This window comes from Pimephales promelas, chromosome 25 (assembly GCF_988280905.1).
Source record: "Pimephales promelas chromosome 25, fPimPro1.hap1.1, whole genome shotgun sequence".
Classification (NCBI taxonomy): Eukaryota; Metazoa; Chordata; class Actinopteri; order Cypriniformes; family Leuciscidae; genus Pimephales; species Pimephales promelas.
Genome location: NC_142793.1, coordinates 11,029,256 through 11,046,534, shown reverse-complemented (window position 1 = coordinate 11,046,534; position 17,279 = coordinate 11,029,256). Strand labels below are relative to the sequence as shown.

Below are 17,279 nucleotides of genomic sequence, written 5' to 3'. Positions count from 1 at the left end.
TTGGTAGGGAAAACCTCCACACATAAGCAAGTTCCTCACTTAAACATATTCAATCATATTTTGTAAAAATTACAGAAATCAATATATCACTATTTGAAAGAAGGTATGAAGTGAGCAATAATGACCGACTTTAGGGTAACAATAAGGTTTCATCTGTTAACATTAGTTCATGTATTAACTTACATTATGAGCGATACATTTTTACTGTTATTCATCTTTGTTAATGCTAGTTAATAAAAAGTCATGCATTGTTTATTCATGTTAGTTCACAGTGCATCAACTAATGTTAACAAGTAACTTTTGATTTTAATAATGTATTAATAAAAGTTTACACTAAAATGAACTAAGATTAATACGTAGCCTACTTTAGAAGAATTGTTCATTTTTATCTAGTTAATGTTAACTAAAGGAACCTTATTGTAAATTGTAAAGTGGACTTTAGCTTTATTTTCGTTTAATTTTCTGTTCTCATAAGCTTAACCAGATCAAACCATTAAATTAATAAATATAATTACAAAGCTGTAATGGTACATACATAGCCTAAAATGAACCAAATAATAATAGGGGTTCCTTAAGTTATTAGATGTTCTGTAAGACTAGTTGTGTGATCATCTAGACCCCATTTATTGAGTGTCTTTGGTTCTGTAAAGGTTTAACAGTAGCCTGTTTGAAATTGAACATGCATGAAATGAAAAATAAATAAATCACAAACTGGATGAGACTAACATACATTTATATATACTCATTTATTAAAGCAACATCTTTACAATAGTGACAAATATGGCTCAGCATCAAGAAAAGATACATTTTTCAACCACAAAAGTATAACCAACTTGAAATGTAAAAGTGAATAAATAAATAACTTAAGCCATTGCAAAATATATATATATACTGATATATATATATTAGTCAACAATAAATAGGCTTACATGTCCTGACTTTAATTTAAAGTTACTTATCAATTGTACACAGTAAAGAGCAACCAGCACTGCTCATAATTAAACCAACATAAATCAGTACAAAAATAAGATTCCAGAATCACATTATCAAGTAATAACGTGGGTGACGTCATTACTTCCGGCCATTTCCCGCCACCATGGGTTTGCTGCGCTTTTTTCCTTCAGAGGATGCGGTTTCACTCCACATCTCTGCTTTTCTTGTGGACGCTGTCCGTTTTCTTTCGCTTTCCATAAAAATCTACACGAAAAAAAAAATTCACAAGATTAAAACCGTGAACACATTTACATGACTGGTATTACAGTTGTAAAGTAGCAGTAACAGTGTTGTTTACCTGTAATGCGCAGGTTTGTGAGTCTCTTCGTCTGGACGCGAGCGACCGTTTTGCGAGATAATTTCCTTCGGTTACTCATTGGTGTCTTTTTCAAAACTTTCATTGAACGACTCTCACATTTTGAGGGATTTGCGATTCTTTCTGTCGTGGGGAAGTCCACTGGTCTCTTTGGCAGGACAGTCTTTTCTCTGTAAAATTCCGGACAGTCCTCAGCTGGACTTTCCTCCCACTTCAAGCCCCCGTTCAGCGGATGTCCTTCACTGAAATTAAAGTTCCATCTCAGCTGATCTCGTCGAGATATTTCACGAAGTTTGGATGTCAGCTCTCGCTTCAGCTCGTCGTGATCCACGGGTCCGAACAGATTTCGGCATGTTCCCGTGTGCTTCAGTTGAGAGAGAGTCTCTGTGTTCCTCTGAGGGGCGGTTTGCCTCGAAGCGGCCAGTCTTTCCCCGGCGATGGTGGAGAGCAGGATGGTAGACATCGTTGATTGTGCCCAGATCCAGAATAAAACGGCCCAAATGTGGCTTAATTTACACCACACGTCGTTATTAATCGTGAAACTCCAGATCTGGCCGTGATTTAATCTCGTCAGATTTAAAGTCCTGCGCCTCAGCAGTGTTAAAACCACATGCTCCGCTCCTATTGGTCAGAATCCGCTCCCCCTTTGGTTTTGTTGTTAGACCCGCCTCTACCCAGCTGTGATCCGCCTCTACTCGGCTGTGATTGGTTATACTCGCCTTTGAAACCCCGTTGCTTTCCCACTACCCGCTCACATTGCACCACCTGGAGTAAAGAAGTGAGTCAAATTAATGACCACAGTCTAATAAAAAAGTAATTCTTCTAATGCATATTGGATGAATCCCTTTAATATATATATAGCTATTAAAGGGTTAGTTGTTCACCCCAAAATAAAAATGATCCCATTCTACGTTTATATCAATGGGTAAATCCCATTGTTTTTTCCTACACATGTAATTCCATGTAATTTTTTTAAACAACTGTTATTCCTTGCGTCCATTAGAGAGGACATAGCATAAGATATAAATAAAATATAATTTGTCAAAAATTCTAATTCACGAATTAGAATTCTAAAACGAGATTTTTTTAAAGCTACACCGTGTAACTCTTTTAGTTTATTCTTAGCTAAAAATACTTAGTTCTTTCAAATATATATGTGCTCATTAATGTATATTTACTTCGTTCAAGTAATAAAGTATTATCGTGAGTGTATAATATGCCATTGAACGAAATCGGAATTGAGAGGAACAGAAACTTTTTTTTTTATTGACATATATTCACTGGATGGTCATATACCTTTTCACCGCTAGATGGGGGGAAATCACACAGTGTAGCTTTAGAGAGAAATGTCAGAGGAGCTTGAGTTTGTTGCCCTATTTGTTTGAAGCGCGAGAAGTGTGTTCTCTCACCAAGCTTACATTACTCACTTCATCCGTTGGATTAAGAAGTGTGCACTCTAAAGTTAGATGTAGCTTATTTTTAAATAATATGTGGTATTTATTGCAGCCTATCCATTTTATTCATAAATTGGCCGTTTGATTGGAAATTACATAGAATAAAACTATTATGTTCAAGTGATATTTTCCTAAATTTCCATAGGAGTTTTTTCATAAAATTGCCTTAAATTTAATTTCACTAACACTAATTTTCACTGAAAATCGTAATCTTGTAATGTTTTTGTTCAAAAATGTTTATTGAGATTGGCCATGTCATTTTAATTTTGAAATGATTTATAAGACATAATAATTCGTATTTTTTAAGATTAGTTTTTAAATTTTAATACTAAAATGTGTACAGGGGACAATTAAAAAATAGCAACAATTCAAAAGTAGCAACAATAAAGCATATACTTTTTTCTTTATATACTTTATATCATTATATAATTATAAACTTTTTATAATGATAGTATAATAGTATAAACATTCCAACTCAGTGTTAATGTGTCCTTCACATAACAAAAAGAAAAGGATCAGTTAAAAATCAACCGAGAAATCGTTTCTGTTCGGTAGTTGCGCTTTGTGAATAGTACAACAGCGCCCCCTTTTGATCACAATATAGTATTACGTTAAATAAACTTCGAGGTAAATCTTAGTATCAAATATGGTCCGATTTAGCGTTTAACAATACACCCAAGTATCCTGAATTCTCAGCCCAAACTTGCTCTAGCTACAACTAACAAGTTTGACCAGCTATATGAGTTGCAGGCCTACAGCAAGTAATACAATTCATCACATTCAACTCTACAAGAGAACTGAGAAGTGAGAACCGCTGACATGTTTAGACTGGCTAAGTTCTGTATTTGTGCTGACTCTGCTCTCTGTAAAGGCTTTCAGAGTGGTATGCTAAAGCAGGGCATAATATGTTTTACAAAAACAGACTGCTTACATAATTTAATGCACTACTTATAGTGGGTGATGTAGGTGTGACAGACATTATGTTTCCTCAATGTGACATACTTTCCTTATGGTTACGTAAAACTTTCCACCACACACGTAATCTGTCATCCTGCGTAAACCTTGAACAGTTTGTTTATTTGAAATATTGTTTAGGCTATGTAAATAAATAGATAGTGTTTAATATTACTATCAAACTATCACATTGCAGCTTCATTAAATGTATTATACAAATAATAAACACACACTGATGTGTTTATAACTGATTGTGGCTGCATAACAGAACGCCCTTCATATTTGTGCACATGGTTTGATGACCAAAAACACACATGTGTGACGCCGCCTATGGCATGAGCGGAAATGACGCCATTCCGCGCGACCTTACGATGATGGTTATGTTTTTCTGAAGTGCATGTCACTAGAGGTGCGCGTGCGTCGGCTCAAGTCTGTAATATCGTCGGATGATGCGCCTCCGTAGCGTTCATATATAAAGTTTGAAGACGTTATTTTCCCTCAGGTTATTAAAGCCTCGCATCTACGAACGACTGTTGATCCGGTAAATGCGCTCGCGCTCCGTTACCGGCCAGTGGCGGGACGCGCGCGCGCTCCTGTGACTCACTGTGATTTTAGTTATTTTAGTCTTTATTTCAGTCAGCTTTAAATCTCCACTCACATGTGCTGGTTTAGGTAACGTTAGTTCAGGGGAGTAACGTATTTGTTTGCTCGGGTTATTGAGTTGTTGTGATTTATATAGGTTGAGTTCGTTCAGGATTAAATCTCAGCGGTAGTGTAACGTTATAGGATTTGGGTTATTTAGGACTAGGTAGTTGTTTTTAATAGCAGGTGTGTTATTCAAGGTTATTTTGGTTGTATATCACAGTATGGGTAGGTTGGGTTAGGGGTCAGTTTAAATTGACAGGTCTGTTGGGTTACAGTTTGTTCAGGTGTCATCTAGGTTATCATTTTGCTTTAAGTTCAGGTTGGACATTATAGATGTGTTGTGTTAGGGTAAGTTTGGTTCATGTGTGTTGGATTTAGTTGTAACTGAAATCACAGGTGGGTTGGGTTTAGATTAGTCCAGGTTTAGTTTAAACCACAGGTGTATCTGTGCCATTATGGCTAAAGGTGAGTGGAAGAGGTCAGGCACAGATGATCTCCAGCTATCCGGCCGCTCTGAGTGTGAAGTGTTCGATGATGGGACCAACACATTCTTCTGGTGAGTTAACATCTCTTAATGTGTAGTGATAGTTGATGATTGTTTATTTGCCCTTTGATTTCAGTGTCTTTCTGTGTTTTCCCCCTGTGTGAGTGTTATTGTATGTTGTGTGTCCAGACAGAGGCAGTATTACAGGTTTGCTCAGCTTTTCTCTCTTCTGCAATCTCAGCAGAGTGACCTCTCCATCCATTAAAGGCTTTGGGGCTGTGGAAGACACTATTTCTCTCTTATAGTTTTGTGTAAATTTTTTGTCTTTGTTTGGTTTTATAACATATTTAGTCAAAGTAGGGATGCCCCAAAATGAGAATGTGCCGAAAACCTAAAATTCAGGATGCACTCAGTCGAAAATAGGCCTACAGAAAACCATAAATAATAAAAAATAAATAATAATAATCAATACTCAAATAGCTAAAAGTGAGTCTTATAAACATTTAAACTGCACATAAGTTTTCTATCAACCTTTTAATAACAAAATTGTTTTTACTCCAATTTGTTGGTGAAATATAAATATGTAATAACTTGTTTTCATGACAGATTTATTCAAACATGTTTTAAATATAGAGATAATTTAAAAGTTATATTTTAAAAGTTCAAATATAATACCATTTCGTCTGTTTCAGCTGAAAATTTTCATTGCACCCCTATTCAGAACTGATGACGCATTAACTAAATCAGACTACAACTATAAAAATATTGTTGTTATTAATAATAGTAATAATAAAAATCCAAAGTTTATGTTAATTGTTTCTTTATTTTGGGACGTTATAACCAATATTCAGAAATAATTTTTATGTATATATATATATATATATATATATATATATATTTCCGAATTAAAAAAAATTACTACAGCTATACAAGAAAATAATACAGTTAATATTATATTAATGCTAATAAAGTTGTTTGCATTCATTGCTGTTGTTTTTTTAGGTTGTGTTTATTTTTTTTTAAGCTCAATGGCATAGTTCACCTAAAAAATATTATAAATTATAATATGATAAATTATTTGAAAATTGATAAATGACTAGATGAATAAATAATTTACAGTGTTGTTCTGGACCCCATTGACTTTCCATTTTTGGATGAACTGTCTTTTGAAATCTACGAATTTGAAATCTTTCTAATTTGAAAGGCTGTAAAATAATTTTTTTACAATTTAATCCTTTTTAAATATGATTTTGTAGGTTAACAGCTATAATTGTTATGATGAAAACTTATTTTGACCTCATGCAGGTCAAAATGCTCCTTGTAAATCAGTTCCAAGTATTAAATTTGCTGTAATAAACTGTTATACTGATCTCACATGTCTCCCTCTTGCATTTGTTGAGGCGTGGTTGTTGTGTTTTTGATCAACCGGTATACCAGGTTTTGGCTGTGCACAAACTAAACTAACTTTTGAATGCAATCTCAGAACACTGATCCTCTTGTTTCGTCTTTCTATCTGCAGGAGGGCACATACCCTGACAGTGCTGTTCATCCTGACATGTGCTCTGGTTTATGTGACACTATTGGAGGAGACGCCACATGACACTACATACAACACTAAAAGGTATGGCCAACATGCAGTTGGTTCGGTGTTTACCTTCAGCACTGGAAACACAGTTCAGAGAACCAGAGAATGAGACATTTCCCCGAACATAAAGTTAAAGTGGTCTGATGTGGCCAGAAATATCACATGGCTGTTTCTGGGAGGGGCTTGGCAAGTGTCTTGCATTCTATTGGCTAACAGGATTATGTGTGACATCTGCTGCTGATCACAAAGTCCAGGTCACAGACTGACCCGTTGTGCTTAAGAGCACATTACATTTATTGGAAGAAAGAGAAGCTATAATTTCTGTATGAATGTCATGTGTGGTATTATTAGATGTGCTTGCAAGATTTAAATGGGCCTCTAGATATTGAACTTTGTAAAAAAAAAACACTCTATCAATTAAATAGCAACTTAAAAATCAAACACTTAGTAAAGAGTGCAACAGTCGGGTTCTGGAAGTAAAAATCCAATTTATGTTTTCCATAGAGGAAATTTAAAACATTAACTAAGGTGAGCTACAAGATTGTTAATGGATGGAAAATACTTTCGTGGAAGCCATCAACACACATTATTTCAGTTTTATTTTTTAACAGCAAAATGCCTGGAGAAAAAAAGTGTTACCCATGATGATTCTGCAAATCATTATCTCAACCAATCAGTAACACATCGACCCAAAAGTACTCATGAAGCACTTCGAATGACGCAGAGCCAGTTTCTCTACCCTCTCAAACTTGTGCATGCATGATATGCATATTTTTGCAATAAACACAAAATATATATATTTTTTTTTATTGGGAATATTTATTTACGTTTTGACATTTTTAATGTTTTTTTTAAATGTTTTTGAAAGAAGTCCCTTATTCTCATCAAGCCTGCATTTATTTGACCAAAAATACAGAAAAACAATAATTTTAGTTAAATATTAATACAATTTAAAATAATGGTTTTCAATTTGAATATAAAATGTATTGATGTAATGCAAAGCTGAATTTTCATCAGCCATTACTTCTAGTCCGTTTTACCATAATAAGTTAAAAAAGAAAAGCATTTATTAAAAATAGAATGGCTGATGAAAATTCAGCTTTGCATCACATAAATACATTTTATTTTAATAGTAATAATATAATATTATTTATATTATATTAAAATAGAAAACCATTAATTCAATTGTAACAATATTTCACAAAATTACTGTTTTGTTTTTTTCCTGTATATTTCCAAACTTTTGACCGGTACTGAATATATTTTATATTTCCCTAGCAATGCCCCAGAACACCTTAATAATGCCAGAGAATTTTGCTCAGAAAAAATCCTCACATTTTATTTAAGAAATCTAGTTGTGTAGTTACAGTTGCCTTAATCAATGTTTGTTTTTAATGTGTATTTTTTGTCTTTTTCAGAGGAATTGTGGCCAGTATTCTGGTGTTCCTTTGTTTTGGAGTAACACAAGCTAAAGATGGTCCCTTCACGCGCCCTCACCCAGGTCAGACCAGTAACCTTCATTTAAACATAATCCAGCCCTGACTGAAGCTAGAGCGGTAACCTATATTAAAACATGATTAACATTAACAGAGGTGTCACGTCACCGTCAACTTTGACTTCTGTTTGTTGGTGTGATTAACAGTGAGGATGAGATGCTATAATTGTGAGATCCCATGGTCTCATTAGGCTGGAGAAATGATAAGTAGGGATTTAACCACGTTTCGGTAGTGTTACAGTTGCTCAGCTGCGTTACATGCTTCCCAACAACCAGCAATGTAGTGTGACTAAACTACATTGTTTTTCACATTGTAATACAATTTTGAGTTAGCTGATGCAATAACCAGACCAAGTCTACCTTGACGGGCTACCTTGCAAGTAGTGTTGGGAAGACTGAGTACATTGTCTATCTCAATGACTTTGTTCATAAAAAAAAATCACAGTAATTTTAGCGTTTCCCAGAGGTACATGACAGCGATGTAAAAACTTAGTCGTTTTTTCTTTGTGTTTTTGAGAATTTTCGTGTCAAAACGATCCTCGTTCACACGGATCAGCGAAAAAGACTAAAAACGCTGCATTCTACGGCCTGGCCAGTAGTTGGCGGTCACAGGCACACAAACAATGAAGATTTGGAGTGCAATCATCAAAACTGAACACAAATTTATAGTACGGCTGCACAATTCATTTTTCTGAATGATCACAATGATTAAACTTAAAGAATTAGTTCACTTTTAAAACAACTTTTGCTGATAATTTACTCACCCCCATGTCATCCAAGATGTCATTGTCTTTCTTTCTTCAGTCGAAAAGAAATTAAAGTTTTTGATGAAAACATTCCAGGATTTTTCTCCATATAATGGACTTCAATGGGAACCAAACGTTTCAAGGTCCAAATGAGAGTTTCAGTGCAAACTGTTCAAGGGGCTTTAAATGATTCCAGACGATGAATAAGGGTCTTATCGAGCGAAACCATCTGTCGTTTAAAAAATAAATAAATAAAAAGTTGAATTTTTATAAGCACAAATGCTTCCCTTGCTCTGTTCTGTGATGAAGTGTTCGTGACTCTCCTGTTCGAACTCGTTCATCAAAATGAACAAATCATTTTTCGAGTTATTTTGTTCATTTCGTCCGTTGCAAAACGAAATGACTCAAAAAGATTTGTTCATTTTGATGAACGAGTTCAAACAGGAGTCGCAAGGTTTGCTGTGTTTTTATGGCTACACAATTTTATCCAAAAGGTGTGATGTATATGAATATGACTATAAAATGATAATAATTAATAAATGTTAATATATTTATATTATTATTTCTAAAAATGATTGCACAATAAGATCTTGCTAATCAAAGGGGTAGCTTTAGCTTGACTGTAGTTGAGCTTTTTGAAATTATAATTAGGTAGGATAGGATATGTTTAGAGACCCAGAGACTTTCACAGACCCAGCATAAAACAGAGTTTCAATACAATGAAACGGTGAGAATACTGTTGTAGCAACTGTAACTCGCTTATTTTTTCAACGCATACTTTCTGTTGTGCTATGAAGGCTGACACACTTTACTGGATGATCTGGTCCTTGGGTTTCAACACAGCACGCCTCCTGTCAGCAGAGAAGCAAGCATTCAGACCTCTCAAGATAACTGACAAATTATAAGCTTGGTTTCCTGTCATAGTGAAAACAGTGTTGAATTTTTAATCCCAGTGAAGTATGCTAGGTTGTTTTAGAGGAGAAGAGTGTCTGGAGTCTGAACATTGAGGCAGACATAGATGCAAACAAATGGTTGTAGAAATGAAATAAAAAAGGGATTCCATAATTAAAGCATCTTAAAGTACGGCTGGTCCGAATACCATTTTTTGAGCTTCGAAGCTTTGGTAGTTATAATGAATATTCGAAGCTTCAGAATGTCTATATGGTGCAATAGATAGACAGGCGAGACGACACGTTCAGAATTAATAAACTTTTAATAAACTACAGAACAGCATTGGCGCGCCTCACACGAGCAGAACTTATGCTCTGAGAACAGACACTGCAAAACACACACACACACAGGTCTGTTAAAGCTACACTGTGTGATTTTTACCCCATCTAGTGGTGAAAAGGTATATGACCATCCAGTGAATATTAGTTTCTGTTCCTCTCAATTCCGATTTCGTTTTAACTCCTACGGTGGCCAATGTAGTCCAAGATTAACATGGCATCCAGTTCGACCTCGTCCATGAGTGTTAACTCAAACGTAAACGGGAAAGGCGAAGCTTGAATTAACGGGTATGTCCCTCTTTGTCTAATGTACTTTAACTTATAACTCACTAACAAATAACTGACAAAGTAGGGTAGATTTAAATAAAGCAGCGCGCCTCACGCGAGCAGGGCTTGTAAGCTCCGAAAATGGACACTGCACTAGTGATGTAAAACACACACACACACACACACACACTGACAAAGTTGGGAAAATAAATAAAAACGAAATTTAAATGAATAAAAACTAAATTTAAATGAATTAAAATGAAATGTAAATGAATAAAAACGAAATTTAAATGAATAAACAAAATTTAAATAAATCATAAAAACAAAATTAAAATAAATAAACGATAATAATAAAAAAACGAATAACTTAAATATATAAAAACGAAATTTAAATACAATCGTTGTATCAGCGATTGTGGGTGATATCACTTTTCACTGTATCACTGTTTGTGTTTGAAGCGAGATCCCAAACAAACCAAGTTAGCGTGCCCCTCCCTCCCGTTTCGTGCATCATGAAAAACTCAAACTAAATCCCTACAATCTGATATTCGCTAGAGCCATCCAAGTTTAGTCGAGCTTCACTCGTATTTTTTAAAGAAATATAATTTCACACACAGTTCAGATACAAAAAAAGTCAGCACTAGAAGCTAACATTACTCACCTGTCCAGAAGAAATACTGCAAATACTAATATTTACTGCATTAGTATTTTTTGTGTTTATGTGAGAGTTTATGTATGCATTTGTCTCTGCAGCTTACTGGCGTTTCTGGCTGTGTGTTTCTGTTGTGTATGAACTCTTCCTCATCTTCATCCTGTTCCAGGTTCGTTACCTGCCTCAACCTTACATACAGTATTTCATTGATATCGTATCTTATTTAAATGTTTAATTTCTGATTTTTATTCAGACAGTACATGATGGCAGGCAGTTTATGAAGTACATTGACCCAAAGCTGGGTGTCCCTCTTCCTGAAAGAGATTATGGAGGAAACTGTCTTATTTATGACCCTGGACACCCTACCGACCCCTTCCACAATATCTGGGTATGCATTACAACCAACATAACAAAAACAGATAATAAAGATCTCTTACAGAGGGTCAGACGGGAGCCTGGTTACTTATAGGGTATTAAATATACATCAAATCCTCGACAGAATGTACAATCATTTGTACATTACAGAATAAACTCTAATGACTGGTTGGCTGTACATTATCCTGCTCTTACAAGGTTAAATGGACATTAAATATTTAAGTATTTTAATACGAGTAGAGGCTGCAATGTGATGTGAGTGACATAAAACTTGTACAGATGTATAGAAACACCATGAAACGGCATAATGTGATGCATCACCAACCAACTGAATATCAGATTTTGATTTTTATTTTAAATCACACTTCCCACAGGTTTACTTAGTCCAGTTGTAACAAATGTAAGGCAATAAATAGTTTTAAATATCTTAAATGACACAAGCAAAGTCTTAATTATCATTTCAAGAGGTCCTAAATTTGGAGACAGCAAAACAGGAATCGCAAAATCCGGCTTGTTTTTTTAATGAATATAAATATAGTCAAAATAATTTAAAGTCTGAAATGTGAGGTGTATTTTATTCATATTTGTCAAAACCTGAATAATTTGAAGTTGTTAAAGATAAGTTGATTTTGCATCAGAAAACAATTCTTTTATTTTTCTTATTATTTTCCCAACAGGACAAAATGGATGGATTTGTTCCTGCCCACTTTCTCGGCTGGTACATTAAGGTTGGTGTTGGCAAATGAACACGTTACCACATGTTTGAAATCTGCAGACAGTGTCAAAAAACTGGATTAGAAACTTTTAGTCATGTGTTTGTTTTTGTGTGTGTGTGTCAGACACTGATGATCAGGGACTGGTGGATGTGTATGATCATCAGCGTGATGTTTGAGTTCCTGGAGTACAGTCTCGAACACCAGCTGCCCAACTTCTCAGAGTGCTGGTGGGACCATGTGAGTAAAACACACCAGATACACCCTGTGAATCACACATGGCTCTGTTTTAAAGAGGTCAGATGACATGAATCTCTCCTGCTGCAGTGGATCATGGATGTGTTGCTGTGTAACGGGTTGGGCATTTACTGCGGCATGAAGACGCTCGGTTGGCTCTCCATGAAGCCGTATCAGTGGCAGGGATTGTGGCACATCCCAACATACAAGTAAAATGCATTAAACCTCTTAAAGGATCGGTCAGCAGGTCAAACACTGAATGCTCATGACATCCTGCAATTTTTGTGTTAAAGGGGGAAAATTAAGAGAATCGCCTTCCAGTTTACCCCGTACAGTTGGGTGAACTTTGAATGGCGTCCGGCGTCTAACCTGCGAAGATGGCTGGCGGTGTTGGGTATTATTTTCATGGTGAGTCACGTGACTAGTGCATACAATCACCACACAGTGATTTCCAAAATAGAAATGACCCTTTTTTTTCCTCCTTATTTGTAGTTCCTGTTGGCAGAGTTGAATACGTTTTATTTGAAGTTCGTGCTGTGGATGCCTCCAGAGCATTATCTGGTGCTTTTGAGGCTTGTCTTCTTTGTGAACGTGGGCGGAGTGGCCATGCGAGAGATCTACGACTTCATGGATGATCCGTAAGTACAAACTAGAGTGTTTCCAAATGAGCTGCCTTGCTAACTGTTGTCTATGTAGGCTGCTACCTTCTAAGGTGACATTCTGGCAGCAATTTCATTGAAGTCGGCATGAAACGGAAGTTGCGATAGTCTTTTATGTATATGCACAGGGGTTAAAGTGGGCTGGAACGGTCCGGAACTGCGTTCCGACACATCAGATAAATTAATAAATAAATAGATTCATTAATCTCAACGAATCTCGCTGGTCCCGATATGGGTGGGCCAGCCGACCGACCAACCTCCCTTCCTCCCCGCTGAACGTGAGTGATTACAAAATAATGCACTCACGTTGGTTGAGCGCGGTAAAGTTAGTTTTAGGTTCGATATTTCGCCGGACATTTGGTTTCTCTTGACCCGGCAGTATTACAAAGAAATCAACAGCATGATTGGTTTTAACATTATGTAACCACTGGATATCGAAATTAAATATTCCTTCAAAATAACCTACGTAAGGAGTAGTTCACTTTTGAAAAAACTTTTGCTGATAATTTACTCACCCCCATGTCATTCAAGATGTCCATGTCATTCTTTCTTCAGTCGAAAAGAAATTAAGGTTTTTGATGAAAACATTTCAGTATTTTTCTCTATATAATGGACTTCAATGGGAACCAAACGGTTCAAGGTCCAAATGAGAGTTTCAGTGCAAATTGCAAACTGTTCAAAGGGCTTTAAACAATTCCAGACGATGAATAAGGGTCTTATCAAGCGGAACGATCGCTCATTTAAAATAAAAAATTAAGTTTTAGTTTTATAAGCTCAAATGCTTGCCTTGCTCTGTTCTGTGATGCACGTTTGTTACTCTCCTGTTCAAACTTGTTTATCAAAATGAACAAATCTTGTTCATTTTGACTCGGGAAAAGATTCGTTTTTTAAAAAAAATGAGTTCGAATAGGAGAGTACTGTGTCCTGAATGTTCAAGAACAAGTTTTCAAGTTTTTGCACTTCAGTTAATGTGTAGAAGATAATGTTTACAGAAGTAAATGTGACATTTAATTAAAGTGAGTTGAGCAGTCTTTTCTGTAATGTCTTTGAATAATATTGGGAACATGAATCGCAATACTTGCTTGTATCGCAATATATTGAGAATCGCAATAATATTGAATCGTGGCCAAAATATCGTGATACTATCGAATCGTCGCATTTTTGCCAATTCCCACCCCTAGTATTCAGTGATTGTCTTATTTGCAAATGATTCATCCTGTGCTATGAAGATTTGGTTGTTTGGAGTGGCTTTTCTGGGACATGCTTGTAAGGCATAAAAACATGACCTAGTTAGGCAGCTGACTAGGAACAGGGTGTTTTTTGTGTGCTTGCAGTAAGTCTAATGTATCGTTTGCATTTTAGGAAATTCCATAAAAAGTTGGGCCAGCAAGCGTGGATTGTGGCGACCATCACTGTTACAGAGTTTCTGATCGTGGTCAAATACGACCCCAATACCATCATGCTGCCAATCCCCTTCTTCGTCACTCAGTGCTGGATACTCGGAATCGTTCTCATCCTTATTTGGACCTTGTGGCGGTTTTTCATCCGGTAATGACCCTACATATCAGTTCTTTAATTACGGTTACTAATGGCAGTATAAATGCAGATTTAATCCATTAATAAGTAGCTTTATAAAGAAAATTTTTTATTTGATTCAACATAGGATTGATTACACAAACTTTAAAGCTACACTATGTAATTTTTACCCCCATCTAGAGGTGAAAAGGTATATGACCATCCAGTGAATATTAGTTTCTGTTCCTCTCAATTCCGATTTCGTTTTAACTCCTACGGTGGCCAATGTAGTCCAAGATTAACATGGATTCCAGTTCGACCTCGTCCATGAGTGTTAACTCAAACGTAAACGTGAAAGGCGAAGCTTGAATTAACGGGTATGTCCCTCTTTGGCTAATGTACTTTCAAGATGGAGGGGCAACATGGCGACCGACATTAGAACCCCTTACCCGTATGTATTTTCAATGGCATATTATACACTCACGAGAATACTTTATTACTTGAACAAAGTAAATATACATTAATGAGCACATATATTTTTGAAAGAACTAAGTGTTTTTAGCTAAGAATAAACTAAAATAGTTACACAGTGTAGCTTTAAGGCTACAACAGCCATATTTTTTTTTTCAGAAGCTGCTCTGAATTGATATTTATACATATTTACAGATAGTTTATTTCATCTTTGAGGTGGCATGAATGCATTTACACACTGCAGTCAGAAATAATGCAATGCATTTTAAAATATTAAAGTGATAGTTCACCCAAAAAGACATTCTTTCATCATTTACTATCCCTGTTGTTTCAAATCTGTGACTTTTTTTTTTTTTGGTGGAACATAAAAAGATAATTTTGCAAGGTCTCAGTATGTTTTTTGTTCATACAATGGAAAATCACTGGTAGCCAAAACAGTTCCTCAAAAGAACATACAGGTCTGAACCGGGTGAGTAAATGATGACTGTATTTACCCCATTTGGTAACACTTTAATTGAAGGAGTGTGCATAAGACTAACATGACACCTTCATAATCATGACTTGACATATGTTATGAATATGAAGGAGGTTTTATGTTTGACAACTGTCATTAAGTGTCATTCACTCAGTTATGACATTTTTAATGCAAATATGACATTGTTTGAGATGTCTTTGTCATGAAAACTTGACATTATTAAGACAACACAACCTGTCATTAACATGACATAGCAGATTAATTATCAAACTTAAACAATGTCATATTTGCATTCAAAATGTCATTATTGAGTGAATGACACTTAATGACAGTTGTCATAAACCCTATTTCATATTCAAGACATATGTCATGTCATGGTTATGAAGGTGTCATGTCAGTCTTATGAACACCCCTTCAAGTAAACCATTACCAAACATTTTAAGAGAAAAATGTAAATCTGACTATTTCTGCAGCATATAATACCGCAGGTAGGATGTTAGTATGATATTCGTTTAGTAAAACTGATCCTAAGATGACTAAGATGTCAACTGACCAAGTGTTCTGCATTGACAGTGACATCACACTCCGATACAAAGAAACACGGCGGCGTAGACAGGAAGGGTCTTCGGAGCGGGACAGAGTCCCCGACGGCAGCAACGCGGCCCCGTCTGGCCGTAGCAAGCTAAACGGCAGCATGGACACAGTCCGACAAAGGAAGTCATGAATCCACACACGAACAGCCACATCATAACTGGACACACGTTTGTGTTTGTAATCCTGTTCAGATCATACCAACACTCATGGTGTCTGTCGAGCTGCTTCCAGACAGGTGATGCCATCATTTCCTCTCCTCACCGAGAGGGTTGTTGTATATTTAGGAAAACATGTCTTTGTAGCTGTTACATAGGTGCGGCGTTTAGGGTTCGGGGTCCACTGTTCCTCTGGTTTGGGGTTTATTGATCGGTGCTATGCAAGAAGACACATCTTGATGCAGAACACTATGCAGTGAGCTGAGGGCTGAGGAAGTGCACATATAGCCATTTATGAATAAAACAATCCTTTTAAACTTGCGTTAGGTGGGTAGCTACACAGGAAAGTGCTACTAAATATCTCGCATAAGCTACAAAAGTGTATTTAAAAAGATTTGAGAATGTAATTATTTAATCGGCCGTATACTTCTATGTTTAGGATACTAAAGGAGGTTACACAAGCAACTCACACATGGACAATCCTGACACTTTTAACACGGATCAGTGCCATGATTGGACCAAAATTGAAGAACTCTGTTGTTTCGTTTGCATGTGTGAATGTGTGCGCAAACAGTCAAAACACTCATCTTGCTGATGCCGTTTTAATTTCTGCAGGGAAACCATAGACTGAAACTTTGGGTGTTTTGGGTCTGATAAATAAAAAACGTTTAAAAAGCCATCCCAAAGCTCATGCTGTCTATGTTTAGGATCTGGTCGCAGTGAGGAAGTTGTGTGCTGTTGTTTCGTGATGGTGCGTCTGTATTCTGATAAAGTCCAAACCGGCCTGATCTGGTGTGTCAAACGCCATTATAATCTTACTGTGAATGTAAACGTCTAGCACTAGTTCGACTTAAGCGGTTTAGTGTCATGTTACTGAAGGTGTTTAGGGGTCATTTTGATTTCACTATGAGGGGAAAGTTAAAACCACAGTGTATGTTCTCGTCCAAATGATCAGAATTATCTCTCTGAAATCTGTGTGGGACCATTTGATGATCTGTCTGCCTCTGCTTCTAGTGGTTCATGTAGACATGTTACAGCTGGGAGTTCATATTTTATAATGTTTTCAATAAATAAAAAGGGAGTTCTAACTCGCTAACTTTTTTTTTTTTTTAATCTATGCAGTGCATGTTTCATTCATACTGGCTCAGGGTTTCTGCTTCATTTTTTTAATTTTCCCTTACACATAGAGCAGAATGTCTTAAATGTATAGTCATTGTATTAAATGTTGCATGCATACAAAAATGATATATAAAAATATCTCCCTC

The 17,279-nt window shown here is 36.1% G+C and overlaps 2 protein-coding genes across 2 annotated transcripts; one reads left to right on the top strand and one right to left on the bottom strand.

Moving 5' to 3' along the window:
* Positions 1-737: 737 nt before the first annotated feature.
* Positions 738-1,962, bottom strand: cdkn1cb (cyclin dependent kinase inhibitor 1Cb). The gene is made up of 2 exons (XM_039669797.2): positions 1,292-1,962; positions 738-1,197 (listed from the first exon to the last, which is right to left on the bottom strand). The coding sequence occupies exons 1-2, from the start codon at positions 1,770-1,772 to the stop codon at positions 1,136-1,138; spliced, it is 543 nt and encodes a 180-aa protein (XP_039525731.2). The 5' UTR covers positions 1,773-1,962; the 3' UTR covers positions 738-1,135.
* Positions 1,963-4,068: 2,106 nt separating this feature from the next.
* ptdss2 (phosphatidylserine synthase 2) lies at positions 4,069-17,110 on the top strand. The gene is made up of 12 exons (XM_039669747.2): positions 4,069-4,918; positions 6,366-6,467; positions 7,850-7,932; positions 10,922-10,989; positions 11,074-11,208; positions 11,873-11,923; positions 12,035-12,148; positions 12,236-12,354; positions 12,439-12,553; positions 12,638-12,783; positions 14,167-14,352; positions 15,839-17,110. The coding sequence occupies exons 1-12, from the start codon at positions 4,818-4,820 to the stop codon at positions 15,987-15,989; spliced, it is 1,371 nt and encodes a 456-aa protein (XP_039525681.2). The 5' UTR covers positions 4,069-4,817; the 3' UTR covers positions 15,990-17,110.
* The last annotated feature ends 169 nt before the right edge of the window (positions 17,111-17,279 follow it).